General features: G+C 47.0%; 3 protein-coding genes across 4 annotated transcripts; 2 read left to right on the top strand and 1 right to left on the bottom strand.

Moving 5' to 3' along the window:
* The first annotated feature begins 1,752 nt into the window (after positions 1-1,752).
* Positions 1,753-4,360, top strand: LOC310810200 (uncharacterized protein). The gene is made up of 2 exons (XM_083677878.1): positions 1,753-2,181; positions 2,641-4,360. Exons 1-2 carry the CDS (start codon positions 1,830-1,832, stop codon positions 3,114-3,116), a joined length of 828 nt encoding a protein of 275 aa, XP_083534004.1. The 5' UTR covers positions 1,753-1,829; the 3' UTR covers positions 3,117-4,360.
* A 625-nt stretch (positions 4,361-4,985) lies between these two features.
* LOC310810317 (uncharacterized protein) lies at positions 4,986-6,724 on the top strand. Its single transcript, XM_083678014.1, has 2 exons — positions 4,986-5,277; positions 5,526-6,724. Exons 1-2 carry the CDS (start codon positions 5,214-5,216, stop codon positions 6,587-6,589), a joined length of 1,128 nt encoding a protein of 375 aa, XP_083534140.1. The 5' UTR covers positions 4,986-5,213; the 3' UTR covers positions 6,590-6,724.
* Positions 6,725-8,530: 1,806 nt separating this feature from the next.
* Positions 8,531-20,635, bottom strand: carhsp1 (calcium regulated heat stable protein 1). Of its 2 annotated transcripts, none has more exons than XM_083677376.1 (4): positions 20,425-20,635; positions 11,191-11,455; positions 10,868-10,990; positions 8,531-9,712 (listed from the first exon to the last, which is right to left on the bottom strand). In XM_083677376.1, the coding sequence occupies exons 2-4, from the start codon at positions 11,394-11,396 to the stop codon at positions 9,550-9,552; spliced, it is 492 nt and encodes a 163-aa protein (XP_083533502.1). In that variant the 5' UTR covers positions 11,397-11,455; positions 20,425-20,635; the 3' UTR covers positions 8,531-9,549. The 2 variants fall into 2 exon arrangements, with proteins under 2 accessions (XP_083533502.1, XP_083533503.1); XM_083677377.1 differs by lacking the exon at positions 20,425-20,635 and adding an exon at positions 13,985-14,103.
* Positions 20,636-20,957: the final 322 nt, after the last annotated feature.

Below are 20,957 nucleotides of genomic sequence, written 5' to 3'. Positions count from 1 at the left end.
GGATAAAGGCGTCTGCTAAATGCCATAAATGTAAATGTACTCTACTTCTTCTGTTCTGTTCTGTTCTGTTCTATTTACAATTCAGAGAAAAAACATCCTCTGTGAAAACAGATGACACATATCTCCAATCCATTTTCCTTGTCTCAATTCACCTCTTGAATTTGTCTGAAGTGAAATGGATTTGAACCCAGCCTTGCCTCCCAGGTACGAGGTCAGAGTTCAGGGGTCAAACCCCTCTATGTCGGGACCTGTAGTACATGTGTTTGTGAGAAATGGCCTGAGGTGCTGTTGACCTCTGACCCCGCAGGTTGTAAAAGAACAATGGACCACTTTAAGGAGCGAGAGGAAGGAGGGAGGGATGGAGGGGGGATGCGGGAGGAGGGCCTGAGCTGTTCAGACTCGTACCAAAACACAAGAACGTGTAGTTAGGTTGGTACACACAAACAGACATGCACACAGACAAAGAGAGGGCATGTGACCCATGAAAGAGCTGAGTGAGGCTCAAAAGTGACATCTAGTGTTCAGTGAGAGGAACTAGCTCAGATCTCAGATGGCCACTGACAAATGTGGTTAAATTTGGAGAAATAATTGTCCTTACAACAGGTTTTGAACATAGGAGAACAGTGCAGAGCCTTTTCTGAAGCCAATAACCTTGAATCAGAATACACTAATGAATGACTCCACTAGGTAAACGTGCACACTAGGGGTTACATGTGTATTTACCAGACCCGGGTCAAATTTATATTCATGGCATTTAGCAGACGCCTTTATCCAAAGCGACTTACAACAATACTTTTTTTTTTTTATAGCAGGAGAGAACTTGTACAGGGGGGGTAGCGGGGATGAAGAGGTCTCTAGGGTTAGGGTTAGTATAGGGGGGGTAGTGAGGGTGAAGCGGTCTTTAGGAGGGATGAAGCGGTCTTTAGGAGGGATACTACTGTATGTCAAATACTTGAAAGCATTTGAGGTGTGTTTCATTTAGCTTGTAGTTTTCACTTTTGGAACTATTCCATTGGTGCTATTGTACCAGGCAAATTAAATCAAGCGCACCTCAAGTATTTGACATAATGGACAGTATTTGACCCTGGTTAGAACCTGTGGGATTCACACTCCACTGACATAGATGTATTGAATTGCTTGCCAACTATATTTAATGTCTCTCAGTGGAGCATTACTGGTATAATCAAGATATTTTGTATTGTTCAATACATTTGAGCTAAAATGTGTCATTCCATTCCATGCATTACAATGAGCCTGTCCTCAGATTTTTACCTCCACCAGCCTCCACTAAGGCCTAGTAGCCTAGTAGCTCACCACCAAGCTAAACTCAGGCCAGTAGTCTGACAGGATTGGCTGAGCGTGTTCCTTACACCTCCATGGGCGCGAGATAAGATGTGTGTGTGTGTGTGTGTGTGTGTGTGTGTGTGTGTGTGTGTGTGTGTGTGTGTGTGTGTGTGTGTGTGTGTGTGTGTGTGTGTGTGTGTGTATGTGTGTGTATTCATTATTGGCATCGTCAGTCCTGTCCAATCTAATAAGAGAAGGGCCTTTATGACTGAGTACAAATATTTGCGACAATCATCCAGTCGACTGGGCATTACATGAGGGCTAAGTGGACTTTGATTGCAGCATTTGTAAACGTTTGAGAACACTACACATGCTGAATGCAATCCGAGAAGTGAGTGACTGCTGTGTATCCAATCAGAGCGCGGCGGGTGAAACCCTTCCTCCGCATGCGGAAATAGCTTCCATTGAGTTCATGTTGTGTTTTTGTTGATGCTCTGTTTTTATTGATGTCCTGATCGCATGCTGTGCTTGCTTCACACACCGACATGTTAAAAGCGGCACCACAGACACGAGTTCGCTTCACGCGGGAGCAGACAAGGATTTTACTGCGTGAAGTTTACGCACGGCGGGTCAGTTTATATGGCTCTGCGAATAGGCCACACAGATTTTCAAGTGCCCATTTAGCCTGGCAGCAGGTAGCGGAGAGGGTGAGCTCTGTTGGGCTCAGGAAAACACCCCTCCAGTGCAAAAGGCGAATCAGTGATCTCCGACGGAGGGGGGGAATAACGATATACAATTCCCGATGGGCGCGCCGTATGACAACGCATGAATCATCACCAGTCCATGACACCACAGACAGCAAGTTGGAATCCTCAGTGAAAACTGAACATGATGCAGGTAATTCATAGGCCGCTATAGTCTGTTTATTTGTCGGGGCTTTAAAGGTATACTCTGGGATATGACGTCGCTCTGTAGCAACACGCTCTATTCTGTAGTCTGTTACATCTCAGCCACTGACAGCGTTTTGCTATGACGTCATATCCCAGAGTCTACCTTTAATGCATACAAATACCTGTGTTTTGGTGGCCCAGATACAAGTTATATGAGGGTTCGACAAGTCCTATGAATACATGTCTTCTTTAGCCTCACCTGTTGTAGGGTATAGGGCAAGCAAATGAAGCACTACCCATATAAAAGTTATGTGAATGTTAAGCAAGTCCTATTAATAAATGTAAATGCGAATTAAGGCGACCAGTTGAATTGGCTGGGTAAAGCACCATCACAACACTAAGTTGGGAAATGCTAAATAGTTGAAATACAAATAAATAACATCACATTTTGTTTCCCCTCAAACAGACTGTCAGTGTCAAGACGGCCCGTCCCAAACCGGCGTAAACGGACCTCACCCCCACCCCCACACAAATCCACCCCAAACCTACACCCCCCAGCTCCCCCTCACAAACCCCCCTCCCCCCACCCTACCCGACGGCCAGGGACACCTCACCCTCCCCGAGGGCCAGGGACACCTCATCCGCCCCCACGTCCCTCTGATCAACCTCCAGCCCCTCATCCACCTCCACCCCCACCCCCCTGCCTCTCAGGACCTGGCTGCCCTGGCAGAGGTGCATCAGGCGGGCTACGCCATGCTGCAACGGGAGCTCACGGAGACTACCACCAGCCTGGAGAAGACGCTGCAGCCTCTGTTGGCCTCCATTAGCAGTAACCTGGAGAGGCTGGCTAGTGCTGTGGAACGCATCTCAAGCCTACCTCTACCTGGGGGGGACTTGCTGCTGCAGACCCTGGACACTACGCCTCTCCAGCCTTTAGGATAGAGTCTAGACTGATTGGAAAACGTCGCACATCCCATCCCATCCCATCATCTACTTCCCAAGAACATGACTTAATTAGGATTCAGGCCACATTAGTGTTTCATCTGTGTGAATGAAGCAGACTGTCTAGCAGACAGACAGGGAGACAGACAGATGCCAGCTGTCGTTGTCATACCCCTCCATGGGACTTGCCAAGATGCCATGTAGTCCAGGGGAGGCTGGTGGAGGCAGAAATTGGAGGACGGGCTCATTGTAATGCATGGAATGGAATGAGGAATGGAGTCAGACCCACCATGAGTCGACCGACCCTGCTGCACACAGTATGCACTTGTAGCGGAGGTGGTTTGGAATCTCGCTTTCGTGATGAGGTAGCCCTGCCTGAGACAAGAAAACTATCAGTGTCGCCCTCGGACTTTGAGGATGTCCTCCCGACCTGATGGCATGACGTTTGGGTCTTCCACATGGGAGACCCGGGTTTGAACCCCCATTTAATTTGCCATGAAATGTTTACATCGTGGCACCGCCAAGTTCACAGCGTGTTGCAGCGCCACTCTTATATTCTCGGCTCTCTCCTCGCTTCCTTCTGAAAACGCATCGGAGGAGGGTATCTAAGGAGGAGGAACCTTGGATCTTCTCAACGCATTTGAGGAAGAAGCAAGGAGAGAGGGTGGAACAGAGGGACAGAGGAGAGACTATTGGAACACAACCAAAGTGTCATTTTCATCTGTCCAATCCTCTCAGATCTCCACCTAGTGTGTAGGGGGTCAGGGGTCAATCTGGAATAAGGAGGAGGTGTCAGACACACTTGTTACCATAGTGATGGCTGAAGATTTTCTGTTATGTTATATAATGTATGTATATCTCGCCAACAACACTTTCATTTCTGTCACATGTTGAGTTAGTCCAACCAACCTCTCATTTCAGTGTTGCAGTGTTGTCTGTTATGTCATATTTCATTTAGAAATGTGAGCTTGTTTTCAATGAAAGCTGTAAATATTATTTTCCTCAGTATGATAATTTGTTGTTGTGTCCTTCTGTGCATTAAAGACAGATTTCATAACAGTTTTCAATAATGCTGAACTACTGTTGTTTGCTTAGTTTCTGTGTTCTCCCTAATCATTATAAGCATAATAATATTATTATATTACATTAAATGGTTAAACTGATGTGAGTGTTCTGACTGGAATAAGCATAATCATTGTTATACTGCAACATTTTAGGGGTTAGCAGTTAACATTTAACACTTGTCACATCTCAACTGAAATCACTACCGTGATTATTACCTGTAATTAAATCAATTAAAACACACATAAGGCACACACGCATAAATAAAAGCATGAGAGAAACAAGTAGATGTCCCTTTATTATACAAGTATTCCATTGTGGACCTCGTAAGTTTGGCTATAAAGTATCTGCAGCATCCATTTCGTCTAGTTCTGTATTTAGGGCTCACATTTCACAAAGCGGAGGCTACCTCATTCCGGGAGAGCAAAATACTGCGCAAGAGCACTCTCAACGGCGCTTGCGCACTTATGGTAGCGCACTGGATCCAACAGCTCGCACTGTTTGAGAAATGTATCCAGTGAAAGAATTGATACGTTTGTAACCACTGGCCGCATTTTTTCACATTTGATAATGTTCTCATCATCTTTAACTGAACTCCAGCTTTGTAGCTTTTTTTTAAATACATTGTTCTCTCCTTCAACTGAGCCGCAATAAGCAACTAGCACGCATTGTGTTGTTTCCTGAAATTTAGCGTCTGCAAGGCTGCAGTCAGTCTTGCCCTCCTCGGTCGTTACCCGGTTAAAAATGGACTCAGATGAAGAAGACTCGTCCGGGAGAAAACGAAGCAAGCGTTTCAACCACGAAGAACTCCAAACACTCATACGTGAGGTGCAAGCGCGACATAAACTGTTGTTTGAAGACCCGTGCGGATCCCGCAACCCACGGTTCGCGCTTATACATGCAGCCTGGAGGGAGATAGCGGCGAAGGTCAGTGCGTGTTCGCACGGAACCCAAAGAAGCCCCGTTCAATGCCGGAGGCGATACAGCGATCTGAAACGGAGGGGCGACCCCGACAGAGGGGAGACGGAGTACGCCATGGAGAGGAAAAGTCTAAAAGTTAAAATGTTGGAATTATTTGGGGAGGAGATTCAGTCTACTGGTAGGTAGCCTTTTATAATAACCTAATAATGTGTTATCTTCGTTTTTTTCTAGTCGGTGTTTTGTAATTGTACAGACAACCATGGTGATTGTTAATTAGAAACTTTTAAGCTTAATTACTTGAGACCCCATATCCAGATCTATCCATCAACGATATAGGTGTTTTGATGTAATGTGATACAAAGTAGTTTGACACGTTAGGGCATTCGATAACATAACACGTCCTTTCTTTGTCTTGTCTGTGAGTAGACTTCCAGACAGGAGAAGGCCCGTGGCATGGTGATGACACAGACAGTCGCCAGGCGGACAGTCCTCTCACTGAGTTCTCCAGTGATGATCAAGAACACCCACCGTCCTCTGACAGAGGTCCGCTAGGCTGGATGGACGATGTCAACGTAGGCCCTCCAGCCCAACCGTACCCCAAGCCCTCCACATCCCAGCTGAACCTACAACCCAGGGTGGAGGTGCTGCGTGTTAACGTCAACACGCCCACCGTGAATGTAGCCAACACAACTCTGCCTCGAATGAACCAACAACCCCATGCTAGTTCCCCTCACGTCATTGGCCAGCCAGTTGGTGCCGCTCACGTCATTGGCCAGCCTGTTGGTGCCCCTCACGTCATTGGACAGCCAGTTGGTGCCCCTCACGTCATTGGACAGCCTGTTGGTGCACCTCACGTCATTGGACAGCCTGTTGGTGCCCCTCACGTCATTGGACAGCCTGTTGGTGCACCTCACGTCATTGGACAGCCTGTTGGTGCACCTCACGTCATTGGACAACCTCATGTTGGTGCGTTTCAAGTTGACGCCCCCCAACCCGGTGTTAGTACACCTCACGCTACAGTAAGACAACCACGTGTTAAGATGACACAGGTGAGGCCCCAAGTACACCTGTCACAGCCTTATATACCCCAGGCAGACCAATCACAGGCCTATGTACCCCATACCAACCAATCACAGGCCCATATACCCCATATCAACCAATCACAGGCCAGCATTCCCCAGGCCAGGGTCCAACCCCAGACGGTCCCACCCCAGGTGAGCCAAGCTACGGCCCAGATCCCCCTCATAGACATCCAGCCCCACATCCAGGTCCAACTTCCTCCTCAGGACCTGTCGGCCCTGGTTCAGGTCCACCGCGAGGGTTACGATATGCTGCAGAGAGAGCTGACCAACATGAGGAGCAGCATGGACAGGACGCTGCTCAGCCTGCTGTCGGCCATCAACAACAACCTGGAGAGACTGGCCAGCACTGTCGAACGCCTCTCCGGCGTGGCCAACACACCACAGACCTACGGGGCACCACCACCCTGACTGACTGCGGGAGATGCTAGGTGGGATCCTTGGGGTGGTCCTAACCTTATCTCCTGCTCTTACCCCTAACCATAACTTAGTACTGACTATATCACCCTTACTGTAAATATCTTATATGTTCCCAGCTGTAACCCCCCCCCCCAGGATCCCATTAAGACTTTTCAGACTGAATATGGCCAAGTTCACCATATTGGAACATGGAAGGATTTCTCAGTTCAGAGGCGGAGGTCCTTTTAAGACTAGGGGCTCTATTTTAAAGCCGTAAAACCGGTCTTAGCGCAAATGAGGGGGCTGCCGGGAGCGTTAGCAGGTGTGTCTGAAATATAAGTGCTATATTCAAAACCAGAATTTTTCAGTGCACCTGATGGCATTTGACCTGGTTGTCATGAACACACCTCTATTTACCGCTACTCCACCTACCTGAGCGCAGGTGAGGCAGTGCTCCAGCACGGTTGTAATTTCACCTGTTGCCACCGACACAAATTGCCAATACACCTGCGTTTGGGCTTGCATCCGTTTTGGCTGAAAATAGAGCCCTAATTATGCCTTTTCTACTGTTAAAAAAAGAAAGAAAAGACAACTTGAATGTAACCCTGATGAATCTCTGTACTTGGGAGTGGGCTCCGTTGTGTTTCTGCTGATGTTTCCAGAAGTTTCTGCTTCTTTCTCTTTTGGTTTGAGTTTCACACAGTGCCAAGGTGTTTAGTAATCTATGAATGTCTTGTTGAGTTTGAAATTATATAAACCCCCCCCCCCCCCCCCCCCCCTGCTGGAAGAAATCTCTGATCTGACCAGACTGGATCTGTAACGTAACTGCTGTACAGTCAATGGAATAATCACTGATGTTCATTCTCACATATCTATTCATTTTACATTTACGGCATTTAGCAGACTTCTTTATCCAAATATTGACTATAGCATGATCTGCTGGTAGTCTTGCGGTGAGATTAGCCGGCCAGTAACTAGAAGGTTGCTGGTTTTTGATGCCCTAAACTAGGTGACGTGTCAACGAGAGGGCTTGAGTACCACAGCACTTTTAGATTGACCATTACTTGATCTAAAAGAAAGATGGTGTCATACACAACGGTGGCCAGAAGATGGAGCCAGCTACACACTTGTGGTTTTCATTTGGTCGAGAGGGCTCAACAACACCTTGTTATCTGGGGCTGGTTTCCCAGACACATTAAGCCAAGTTCTGGACTAAATAACATGTTCAATAGAAAATCTCCATTGAAGCTACATTTTAGTCAAGGAATAAGATCAATCTGTGTCCGGTAAACTAACCCTGAAAGTGTGATTTAGTCCAGGACTAGGGTTAATCTAGGTCCAGGAAACCACAACCTTGTTATTGAAAGATTACCACTTGGAGATGTAACAATGTCCTAAAAGGATTTTTCCATCTTTGTGTTTTTTAAATACTCAAATCTCATTTGCTCAGAGGTTTTGCGGAAAGAGAATGGCAGTTGCCTTTATCCAAAGCGACTTACAACAAATACATTTGTTTAAGTAAGTGAATCATCTATCCAACAGACATCATAAGACAAAGTAATCAATGCTCATATCAGGGGCCATTGGCAGTCGTAATGCCAGAAGCCTTTTTTTTTTTTATTAACAGGAGAGAACTTGTACAGGGGGGAAGTGGGGGTGAAGACGGGGGGGGGGGGGGGGGGGGGGGGTAGTAGGGGTGAAGAGGTCTTTAGGAGCAATCATTATTGCTTCCTTGCACTCCGAGCTCACAAGAGACTTAAACATGTCCTCTGTATTGCCAACACACATGACCGTCGCCGAAATACCTGATGGAACACAGCTACACCACTGAAAAGCTGCTAGCAATTCGATTGCGCAGATCAGAGTATTTCAACTTGAGGAGTGAGTTTAACAACTCGATTACATAAACACTGACATCCATTCTGTTAATCAAAAAAGACAAAGACCAAACCGTGTGCTGAAATAAGTTTATTTCTCTTTACTAACTAGATACAATACAGGCTATGTAATCTAGCAGTAGGCTCACAAGTAGGCAGGGTCCCATATAATAATATAACTCAAAATAGACAACTCTGCTGTTTAAAACGCGAGAACTAGGCATTTGGAAAAAATGCAACTTCTGTTGCTGAAAATTGTAATTGTCCCTAAATTTATACAGTAAGGCTTTTTCTTTTTCTATCTTCTTGACAACAACAGAGTCTATATTTGACAGAGAAGAATCAGTGAACATCTCAGTGGTAAGAGATCTTCACTAAGAGTCAATCCCTTTATCAAGAACTACATGAGAACAGTAGAGATTTTCAGTAATATAGCTTTATTTGATAAATGTTCCTGTTTAATGATATATTTCTTCCCATTCTAATAGCAACCCCTCCATTCCCTTATAAATCTTAACACCAAAAAAGGGTCTGAAAGGGCCCTATTTCTCTCCCCTGTCCACACTTCCCCCCTGGATGCATTACAATAGTCTAAAGTGGACTCCTTTCCTCTCCTAGCCTCCTCTCCCTCATCTATACTGATCAGAAACCACAGGACGGGTAAAAGCAAGGAGCTGGTCACCAGACTATCTGCTTTCACTCGTCCGATTCTTGAAGATCAGTCTGATGGAAGGAAAGGAGATGAAGAGAGAATAAAGGAAGGAAAGGAGGAGAGGACGCCACTTTGAACTATTGAGATGAAGCCCAGAGAAATTCCCAGTAGAACTACATGATCTCCAGAATATCATCTTCCCTTGTTTCCTTTCCTTAACTCCTTTCCTTCACGATCACTAATCTGAGAGGCATGGAGGGGACTGGACTTTTTCTGGTCAGGTCATGTGGTCATGAAAAACTCATGGCCCCTTCCATGAAGGAAAGGAGATGAGGAAAAGGAGGCTACCTAAGCAAGCTGGTCCCTAACCCATCTCCATCCCCCTCAATCTTCACTTCCCTCCCTCATCCTCCTCCCTCCCTTCACCCTCGGTCCTGGAAGTCTCAGGAGCTGACCACGTCACCTGCCCAGGTCTCGTGCTTGGATCCTGGGTTGAGGTGGGTGATGGCAACCTCCACGGCCTGGATCTTCTGGTGCTTAGGAGGGATGGAGCAGATCTTATAGCTGACCTCATCCCCCTCCATAGGCACGTACTCCCCCTCAATACTGTAGAGAGGGGAGAGAGGGAGGAGGAAGAAAGAGAAAGAGAGAGAGTTGGGAGCAGAGAGGGCAAAAGTAGAGAGAGGGAGAGGCAGAGCCACCGAAAGAGGGATGAGAAAGAAAGAAAGAGAGAGAGGGGAGGGGGAGCAAGAAGAGATGGAAGGGGAAAAGAAAGAAAGAGAAACACGTGTTGGGGTGACTCAACAGTTCTTTTCAGCTTCTCTCCTCCACCGCGACTGTATGAGCGTTTCCTAGGGTATACTGTGTGTACTCTCGCAGCCGTCAAGGACAGAGAGCCTTTGTCTAAATTGCGGAGGTGGGCTCAGCCCAGGCTCCACAGCCCCAGCCACGACTGAAGGACTCAAGCCTCCCCTGTTGGCAGGTGAGGGTGGAAAAGCACTCCGTGACACCAAGCTGACGCTCACACTCTCATGAGTTACACACGCACAGAAACACGCACACACTCTCATAAAGACTTCCACACACACACATGCACGCACACGCAACTTTTGCAGAACACTTTTCACCCCCAAATCGATAGGAAAATAAAATGAGACTAACTGGATCTCTGTATACAAGACTTAAGTGTGTGTGTGTGTGTGTGTGTGTGTGTGTGTGTGTGTGTGCGCACGCACGTGTGTGGACTGGTGGGTAGCTGATAACAGAGGGAACCTGTTGAAGGTCATCTGATATTCTCCTCTTCACTCCTACACACACCCCCCTGAGGCTCGTGTGTGTGTTATGCCACTGTACTCCTACACATAACAAAACCCAGCGAGTGTGTGTGTGTGTGGAGGGTGGGGGTATGTTTTTTTTGTTAGGCATACAGTCTGTGTGTGTGTGTGTGTGTGTGTGTGTGTAAGGGGACAAGGCCTCTTTTTTTGTTCTGTAGGAGAGAAATGTGTGTGTGGGTGCAAGTTCAATTAGACTGTTGCTGTGGGCGTAATTGGAGAATGGGAGAATGATTCACTTTATTTGTGAGTGTTAGAGTGAATGACTCCTCATTCTCACAGCGTGTGTGAGGTGTGTGTGTGTGTGTGTGTGTGTGTGTTGAATAGTAGGGGGGTGCTAGCCTGTATCTACCATGTCCATTAGGCAATGTGAGTGCTATCACAATTACCACACAAGACTACACGTTCACTCACTCACTCACTCACTCACTCAGAGATGTGGACAAAGATGTCGGTGGCTCCGTCAGCTGGTGTGATGAAGCCGTGTCCTTTGGAGCGGGAGAAACATTTACACACTCCAGTGTACGCTGGCCCCTCCGCTGCACGAGCCGACCTAGAGGGGGAGGGAGAGGGGGAGGGAGGGAGAGAGTGAGAGGGAGAGAGTGAGAGGGAGAGAGTATACAAATCTTGAAATACAAAGATGCAGACACACTTATACAGTGTGTGTGTGTGTGTGTGTATGTTTGTGTGTGTGTCTGTCTGTGTGCATGCGTGTGTGTGTGCATGCGTATGTTTGTGTGTGTGTGTACTCACGCCGAGCAGGTCCGGGTGCGTCTGGTGGGCAGAGGGCTGGGTATGAGGTAGCCCCTCATGGGCGAGGGGGAGCGGTCTCGTTGTCGACAGATGGGCGGGCGCAGGGACCCGGGGAACACCGGGGAGACGGGGGACCCCGGAGAACGGGAGATCAGGGGAGGGGTCATAGAGCGCGACCCCTGGATGGGCGTGGCTTCAGACGACATGTCCCGGGAGGAAGGGTCGCGGTGTCAACAGAAGGAAGCTGGAGGGAGGAATCAACCACCTGTACAGAGGAGGGAAGAGCTGAGGACCATTACAGTCTGGGGGGGGGGGGGGGGTTGCTGCTTTGGGTAAATGAAGGGGCCAAGTTTGACATATTGGTCCACCAGACCTTCCGAGCATTTGGGCAACGAGTGTCTGGGAACGTGAGTAGGCAGTAGAGATACTGTTGGTGTCCTCTGCTCTGAGAGAGGAAAACTGTGGCTATAGGTAAAATTCGGGGGAGAGGTGTGTGCGTGTCCATGTGCGTGTGTGTGTGTGCGCATGTGCTGTCAAAACAGGATGAAATGACCTCCTCAACAGTTCACAAAAGAGAGAGGCGAGACAGAGGGTGTCATGACAACAGAGAGAATAATGATGAAAGAATAATTCTCTCTCTCTCTCTCCAAAGTTTACTTATCATATACTGTACAGTGGGGTGTAAACAGGGTAATGAAATGCTTACTTCACTTACTCACTCTCTCTCTCCCTCCTCCCTTTCTATCTCTCTTCCTCACCTTTTCTCAAACTACCTCTCCTTTTTTTACCCTCCGTCTCTTAATTTCCTCCTTCTGGCTTCAGATGCCTCTTAAACACAACGTCATTAAAGAACACGACTTCCCAACACCTTTCTTTCAGATGCTTCTTCTTCCCTCTCCAAAAACCCTGTGTGGCCAATCAGTGACCTCGCCACACACTCTCAGAACCCCCCTTTTCCATGGCAACACCAATCAGCTGGCTGGCAGGTCATTGCCGTGGAGACCTGAGAGAACAGACCCCTTATTCACCTCCAGCAGCATTACATCACCGGCTATTACATCACTGGCTCCGCTGTCAAATTAGAAGGGGGGGTTGAATAGACACAAGGAGACACATCCCTCTCCCATTACTGACCCATTATGACCAGTTAGGCTAGTACACACACACACACACACACACACACACACATCCCTCTCCCATTATTGACCCATTATGACCAGTTAGGCTAGTACACACACACACACACACACACAAACACACACACACATCCCTCTCCCATTATTGACCCATTATAACCAGTTAGGCTAGTACACACACGTACACACACACACACACACGCACACCTCTCCCATTACTGACCCATTATGACCAGTTAGGCTAGTACACGCACGCACTCCTTATTTCCATTATACTCCATTTTCCATTATAAAAATTGTTTTACTGAGTGAGTGTCAAAGACAAGCCATATGGCATCCTCTTACCAGGATATTAAAGCCTCTTGCAGGATTCCTGGATTATTTATATGAAATATTGGGCAATATACATTGGATATAGCAAAGTATATATATTTGTATGATATATTGGGCAGCCCTAATCTGTCGTGTGTGTATAAGGGTTTTAATCCAGCCCGTGTGTGTGTGTGTGTGAGTGAGTGTGCACTGGAATGTGTGTATGTGCTGGTGTGTGTGTGTGTGTATTTGTGTACAGACTGGCACCAGGATGTTAGTGTGAGGGTCTGGTATATTCCGGTACTTTCCCAGACTGACACCCACTGTGTGTCCCTGTCCCTGACCCTGACCACACTCATGGACAAGGACGTTGGTTTAGCTTCAAATCCAATAACCAGCACCCCCTCACCATCCCCCTCGATCTGCTGGAGGTCCAGATGACCATAACTAGATAACGTCAACAAGATCCATTCAGGAGATACGGTAGAAAAGACACTGACTGCTGGAGGGGTTATCCCCACTGTGACACAGACACAGACACACTTTTTTACCAACTATTTGGGAAACAACAGCAGTGCCCGGCCGGTCAGTCTGGGAAAGTTCCGGAATATTCCCAGAGACCTCACACTAACATCCTGGTGCCAGACACGCGCACGCGCACACGCACACACGATTGTATTTCAACAGAAGGATAGTAAGTAAACCCTGTGTTACATAAGCCTTTGTTATTCTAGATCTGGCCAAACCTGTCTGACCAGAAATATTGATAGAGGGTATTAAAAAAACACAAATATAGGTTGCACACAAACACTGCTCCCTCCCTCCCTCCCTCCCTCCCTCCCTCACACACACACACACACACACACACACACACACACACACACACACACACACACGCCAGGCTTAGACCTCTGTGATAGTGTTCAGTGGTGGAACTTTCCATGGCCATACTATGGCCTCTGACCAGAACAGCCTAGTGAACCAGCTGACATAGGCAAATACTGGCCACACACACACACACACACACACACACACGACTTTGGTGATGCAAGCATATCAGGCACATGACAATGAAACAACTATCAGCACTATTCTACCAGGAAAGCAACTAGAATCTGATGATGTATGTAATACCATGTACCATTTCACAGCGACTACAACTACTGCAACAACACAGAGCCTGGTATCATAATGTCATTGACATGACCTGAAAAGCACTGGAAGATATTTATGTAGACAACTTTTCCTCTTTTACGCACGCAGGCACACACACACACACACACACACACACACACACACACACACACACACACACGTCTCTTGGGTTTGACAATAAGTCCTCTCACCTCCCATCCTGTTGTTGAGTGTCTACCTCCACTGCAAAGAGAGAGAGAGAGGGAGGGAGGGAGGAAGGAGAGAGAGAGAGAGAGAGAGAGAGAGAGAGAGAGGAGGGAGGAAGGAGAGAGAGAGAGAGAGAGAGAGAGAGAGAGAGAGAGGGAGGAAGGAGAGAGAGAGAGAGAGGGAGGAAGGAGAGAGAGAGAGAGAGAGGGAGGAAAGAGAGAGAGAGGGAGGAAGGAGAGAGAGAGAGAGAGAGATAAGGCAAGAGTAGAGAGTACAGGCAATGAAGCCAAGTATTTTAGTGTTGACACAGCCCCGGGTAACATGGCTAAGAGCACAGAGATTATGACCACACACACACACACACACACACACACACACGTCCAAGGACTACAGACCAGTTGTCTGAATGACATCAGCAGAGAAGACCAAGGTTTCTCAAGAGACACATGAGACAGAAGGAGTTAGGGATGGCTTGAAGGAAGGAAGGATTGACCTGAGAGAAGGAGAGGGGAAGAGAGGGGAATGGCTTATGTCAGAGAGAGAAGCAAGGAAAGAGCAAAGAGAAGCATGGTACAAAGAGAGAGAGAGAGTGAGAAAACAGAGAAAGAGAGAGAGAGTGAGAAAACAGAGGGAGGTGTAAGAAAGAGAAAACGAGAGAGAGAGAGAGAGAGAAGAAAGGAGAGAGTCAGAGGGGGGAGGGGGAGGAGGAGGAGGAGTGGAGAGGGGGAGGAGGAGGAGGAGTGGAGAGGGGGAGGAGGAGGAGGAGTGGAGAGGGGGAGGAGGGCAGGGCCTCCAGTAATTACAGGTTGTGTGCGGTGTGTTGTACAGCATCGCAGGTATAACGTCGTCAACATGTCGTTAAGGTGGTATCCAGGTGCCTGGCAGGCACTTCCTGTTTCCTGCGTTCTTTTGTCTCTGAACAACGGCTGGAAACAACGTCCCAGCATCCCACCAGCTACTGTAATACCGCCCCAGAACGTTCAGATAGAAATGCGTCGTGTAGAACAGGCGCCATTGCCTGTCAGGAAGACGAAGGAGCCGGGCCAGCCTTTACGCCACGTTTCTAGCCTGCATCAACCGCTGGGAATGTTGAACCAAACATAACTATGACAGTAAGCCATGTTAATGAGTGAACCCTACAACATACTGCATAGGTTCCCTTGTAGAGCAACAGATGATGGGGGGAGGGGGGGGGAGAGGAGAGGAGAGAGGGAGAGAAACAAAGGAGAAAGGAAAGTAAGCAATGGGAGGAAGAAACAGTTAATAAGAGAAGGACTCAGCCATAAGAAAAGGAGGATAGTGAGACACACACACACACACACACACACAGTGTGTTGTTCTGTGTGGAAGGGGAGGGATCTGATGGATGCAAATGTGGGGACGAGCCTGATAAGGGCCACATGCAGACCACACACACACACACACACACACACACACACACACACACACACACACACACACACACACACACACACACACACACACACACACACACACACACACACACACACACACACACACACACACACACACACACACACACACACGGGGGCTGGAGATGTCAATAGAAGGGTGGTGAGTAAAACGCCTGTGTTACATAAGCCTTTGTCTTATTGTCATTTGGGCAGAGCCATTTTGTCTAGATGGGGATCTGGCCAAAGCAGGCAGGCAGGCAGGCAGGCAGGCAGGCGCGCGCACACACACACATGAACGCACGCACACACTCACACGCACACACAGCTAGGAGGGTCCTTGACCTGCAACACTGGGTCACAGAAACCACTTGCCTCTTGTTAGTTTACGGTAGAACAAGCTTGTTTCTGTCTGAATAGGCGAGTGTGTGTGTGTGTGTGAATGTCTCTCTCTCTCTCTCTCCAGACTCTCTCTCCATTCTGTACTATGAGTCATGTCAGGTGTATTACATCAATCCAAACACTTCTAGCATCAGCACCAATGCACCATGACGGCAGATGTAAAGCAACGACACTGCTGCCTTTGGTCTCAGAGAGTCCTCCAGGCATCCAGAGTGTGTGCTGCTGGACCGATGACTCACCTCCCTACAGGTGCTCCAGGTCTGGGCTGAAGAGGCTTTCTCTCCTGCTTGATATTATTACCTCAACATTGATTCCCAGGCTAGCCTAGCCTAGCCTAGCCGACTGAAAAATTAACGGGGGCCTTCGTTAGCAAGCCATTCATTTCAATGTCACCCGATGTCGTCACCCTTATTGGATGCAGAAATGAACGCGCCCGTACCAGGGGACGCTGGTGGAGGTAGAAAATGTTTACCTCCACCAGCCTCCACTAAGTCCTACTCTGAATGTAAATCCTACTCTGCGTGTTTGCATTAGGTATCCGAGAAGTATTCCGGATGGGAATGCCTGCTCTTAGTTAGGAGGTCAGAGACGTCATATAATAATAATAATATATGCCATTTAGCTGACGCTTTTATCCAAAGCGAATTACATTACAGTGAGTGCATACATTTCAGTATATATGGTCCCAGCAGGAATCAAACCCACAACCTAAGTGTTGTTAGCGCCATGCTCGACCAACTGAGCCACAGAGGACCGCCAGAGACAGTTGCCCATCTTTTTGAAGCTGCATACGGTTGCCCTTAGCAACTCCCCCTCTCCAGATGATTGTGTACCCTTATGGTTTTATTGATGTTTGTTTTGTTAATGCGTCTGGTTTTTGTATTGATATAAAAAGGTGTATAGAAGCATGGAGCTCTTCCTCCAGTGGGGGTTGTGAAGCCCCAGCACCCCCACAGAGGCACCTATTGTTGGGGCCTGGGGCAGGACGACCTGCAGCACACTGCCTGTTTGTGTGTGTGTGTGTGTGTGTGTGTGTGTGTGTGTGTGTTCGAGTGTGTGTGTGTGTGTGTGTGTGTGTGTGAGTAAGTGTAGGTGTGTGTGTTCGAGTGTGTGTGTGTGTGTGAGTGAGTAGGTGTAGGTGTGTGTGTGTTCGAGTGTGTGTGTGTGTTCGAGTGTGTGTGTGTGTGAGTAGGTGTGTGTGTGAGTGTGTGTGTTCGAGTGTGTGTGAGTAGGTGTGTGTGTGTGTGTGTGTGTGTTCGAGTGTGTGTGTATGTGTGTGAGTAGGTGTAGGTGTGTGTGTTTGTGTCTGTGTGTGTTCGAGTGTGTGTGTGTGTACAGTATGTGTGTGTGTGTGTGCCTGTGGCTGTATATTAGCCTCAATGGAAAGATACTGCATCATCAAGTCGGTCAGCTTCCTTGGGAGGTCCACTCACTGTCCACAAAGGAGTGGATGTTGACCAGTTAATGATAGGAGGATGAGGCTGCACTTTTCAAGAAAGCACTACTGAACGCATGATTCACTGAGAATACCATCCTACGTTTTCCTCCCTTATAATCAAACCCTGAAAGTATCTACTTTTTCCCCTTTAAACTAATGAAAACCATCCTTTACTGCGTAGTGTAAATGCTTTGTTGGTAGATTCAGTAGAGGTAGTAATATGAGCTTATAAGTTCCTCCTGTAGTCTACTATAGTATCAGAGATACTATCAACACCATCATCTCACTATAGATACGTTCCTGTTTGGCCACACTGTAACCTGATACCTCTAACGATATCACTGCTTCTGTTGTACCTGTTGACTACTGCAATACCCTGCAGCCATCAAATCCACTAGACACCAAATCACACTACAGAGCCAAACTGAGCTGAGCTGAGCTGAGCTAGGCTCCACCATAGTTGCTGAAACAGTGCTGGAAAGTACAATGACTGCCTCTCCCACAACACCCTTGTGTGTGTGTGTGTGTGTGTGTGTGTGTGTGTGTGTGTAGATGTGTCAATGTTTGAGCCAGGACACAATATGGTTCGGGTCGGTCCTGTCGTGTGTAAAGCTCCATATAGTTCTGCAGGGCACATTTAGTGGGTTTACATAATACTTGGTCGACCCAAACCATACTGTGCTGATCCAGGCTCAGTCATCTTCCTTTCACATTGTACGGTGGAGCCCAGTACAGCTCAGCTCTGTAGTGTCAGTGAGGGCTAAGTGTATCGAGCTGTAGGTGTTAAACTGTAACGATTTAGAACTGGTAATACAACTAGAGTGTTCACATTAGGGTAGGTAGGTAAATAAATACAGAGTGACCGAGCGGGTGGAGGCTGGGGGGATGGGTGGAGGCTGGGGGGATGGGTGGAGGCTCTCATAGCCAGTGTCTGTTTAACCATGGTGGAGTGTTGCACACTCGGCTCTTTTCAGCCTTGTCCCTGAGACGTGATGAAACGTGACCTTTGACTTCCCACAAGTATACGTTCCTGACCTCAGGGCTACAGAGAGATAAACAGTGCCATTCCAGAGCTGGAATTTCCCCCTCACCTTGGGGGTAGGAGAGAGGACGCGAGGAGTAGAGGAAAGACTGTTGGGACCAACCCCACTGGTCTGGGGTCAGTTACAGCGCTGTAAACTACCCCAGGTGAAACTATAGGGACACATCCCACTGGTGTAAACTACCCCAGGTGAAACTATAGGGACACATCCCACTGGTATAACCTACCCCAGGTGAAACTATAGGAACGCACTCACTGGTGTAAACTGTGTCAGGTAAAACTATAGGGACACAGCCCACTGGTCTCAGGTCAGATACAGACCTATAAACTACTTCAGGTAAAAATCAACCGACAATTAAAAAAATAAAATAATCCTCTACCTCCCTCCCTCTCAATCACCCTCTCTCCTGTCCCTCACTCTCTCTTTCCCTTCCCCCCCTCCTCCATCCCTCCCTCATTGCCTTATAGTCTGGCGTCAATAGCCACTGGGGACCATGTCCACATATCATGTTGCATAACAGCATCTGTCCTGAAAGCTTCTATCTATCTATCTATAACCATCACTGCGACCAGACACTCAAACACAAAGGCTGTAAAATCGCTGAGAGTTTAGTGTTATCTATATTACCCTCTATATAGTCTCCAAGCTAAACTATATCAGTAAGTCAAAGTGTGCTGTGGTAAACAAACAAAGAAAAAACTAAGAAAAAGCCAGTTCCTGTTTTTGGGGTTGAGAGGCACACCAGAATGCCTACTTGCTGAATTTTGCTCAGGCAAGTGAACAAGCAAAAACATGTTGAGGACTGACTGTGTACAGACACACCAGCTGATGTTTTTTTTGTGTAAACCAATAACAGCCCAGACAAGATCAGAATCTCTACTCTTCCCTCCTAAATAAATCATAAATACAATCTCCAATCTTTCTAGTGCCTTTCAGTAATGACATTATAAAGATGGATCTAACAATATTTCCCAAAGTAGGTTTAACTTGTCTGAAAATAATGTCTGAAAATAATGTAGGCTTATTCTAGCATGCGGATTGTGGATGAGGTTACTGGGTAGAGGGTTGAATAGGGAAAGTCTACATCAGGGGAGGCTGGTGGAGGTAGACATCGGAGGACAGGCTCATTGTGATGCATAGTATGGAATGAAGAAATTAATTCCATTCCTCTTTCCGTCACATGTTTGATACCATTCCATATTCCACTCCATGCATTACAATGAGCCTGTCCTCCGATTTCTACCTCCACCAGCCTCCACTGGTCTACATGTAGGCATAGCTCACACAATCCCCCTAAAGATTTATTGAACGGCAATGAGTTGTGGTTGTGTACTGACAATGTCTGAGAGAGTTTTCAAAACATATATCCACCAATGTCCTCTCCCACTCCCTCACTATAGAATCAGTATAGAGGAAGTACCCTTATTTGTACAATGTGTTTAAACATTGTAAAACCCTCTGATATCAAAGGTAGATCGTACTTATACACAGGGACAAGCTGCAGGACCTACTGGACAAACGTTAGACCCGTTCTCTCCCATGATTACACTGTGTGTGTATTATGGCGTTACGCCACCTTGTTTGTCGATGTATACCGCCCACCCACCCACCCGAGCCCTCCTGTTGGAAATGAATGCACTTCCAGTCCAACTTCAGCAGTTTGGCAATCACACACAGATGTAAGAGGAAAAATAATTAGTTCCTTTTCCTAAACCAACGGAAATCGTTCAATTTTGACACAATAAGCTGTTGGCGCCAATTTAAGAGCGTATAGTTTTGAAAGCGAAATTACTTTCAGCCTTGAACGCTGTAATGTGTCGTGCTTCTGTCCTACCTATCCACCCGCCCCCGTCATTTAGGGGGGGTTATTATTATTTAAGTAATTTAGATCCATTTAGGCTATTCAAGAGAACTGGACTCACAAAATCACCCATACTACCAATGCGTACAACCCAGAAATCATTAACTATGAACTATTATCTGGACTATGACAAAACAAAAACAGCTCATACCTCTATGCTATCAATTCAAGATAGGCTTATTTGTTTTGTTTATATAATGCAACTGCTTCGATCCTGTCGGGGTGCAACAGTTGAAACAACGTTGTTTATGAATGTTTTTGAAGCTTCGAAGTGCAGCACATCACTCACCTTTTCCGAACTTCGCAGGGGAATGAAGGAGAGTTGTTCTTCTGTGCCAACAATGACAGTAACTCCTAAAAGAGGCTGACAATGTTCTATTTTGATTGTAAGCCTTTCCTTTACACCTCCAAATATTTGTTGGTCGCAATAATTATGCACAAACACGACAACAGTGAATGTTGCTTTAACTGCGCTTTCTCTCTCTCTCTCTGTCTGAGCGTGTCCCACTCTCTTTGATCTAGCAGTGACATCATGGAGTAGGCTAGTACACTCATTACCGTAACTCATCAAAGAGAGTTCCACAGAGTACCGTAACACCCAGTCCTCACAGTCCTCAGTCCTCAGACAGGCTAGTCATATCAGAGCTTTTTTTTTTTTTTTTTACCTAGCTAACTGATTAGAAGTTAAGCCAAATACCCCTAATCCTAACCTAAGTCATTGAACATGTCACGACTCTATTTCAGTGATCAATGATTTACTACAACTTAGTAGGCCTAAAGCTACTTTGCCTATGTGGTCTACTGCGGTGAACTAAATTTGTT

The sequence above is a fragment of the Argentina silus genome (assembly GCF_951799395.1).
Source record: "Argentina silus genome assembly, chromosome: 9".
Taxonomy (NCBI): Eukaryota; Metazoa; Chordata; class Actinopteri; order Argentiniformes; family Argentinidae; genus Argentina; species Argentina silus.
This window is presented reverse-complemented; position numbering and strand designations above follow the sequence as displayed.

Excerpts from the sequence above, each read along its gene's own strand:
- carhsp1 (XM_083677376.1), bottom strand. The coding sequence starts at position 11,396 with ATGTCGTCTGAAGCCACGCCCATCCAGGGGTCGCGCTCTATGACCCCT. Across the intron at positions 10,991-11,190 it reads CGCACCCGGACCTGCTCGGC|GTCGGCTCGTGCAGCGGAGG; the intron begins GTGAGTACACAC and ends CTCCCCCTCTAG. Across the intron at positions 9,713-10,867 it reads ATCTTTGTCCACATCTCTGA|TATTGAGGGGGAGTACGTGC; the intron begins GTGAGTGAGTGA and ends CCCTCTCTACAG.
- LOC310810317 (XM_083678014.1), top strand. The coding sequence starts at position 5,214 with ATGGAGAGGAAAAGTCTAAAAGTTAAAATGTTGGAATTATTTGGGGAG. Across the intron at positions 5,278-5,525 it reads GGAGGAGATTCAGTCTACTG|ACTTCCAGACAGGAGAAGGC; the intron begins GTAGGTAGCCTT and ends GTCTGTGAGTAG.
- LOC310810200 (XM_083677878.1), top strand. The coding sequence starts at position 1,830 with ATGTTAAAAGCGGCACCACAGACACGAGTTCGCTTCACGCGGGAGCAG. Across the intron at positions 2,182-2,640 it reads GAAAACTGAACATGATGCAG|ACTGTCAGTGTCAAGACGGC; the intron begins GTAATTCATAGG and ends CCCCTCAAACAG.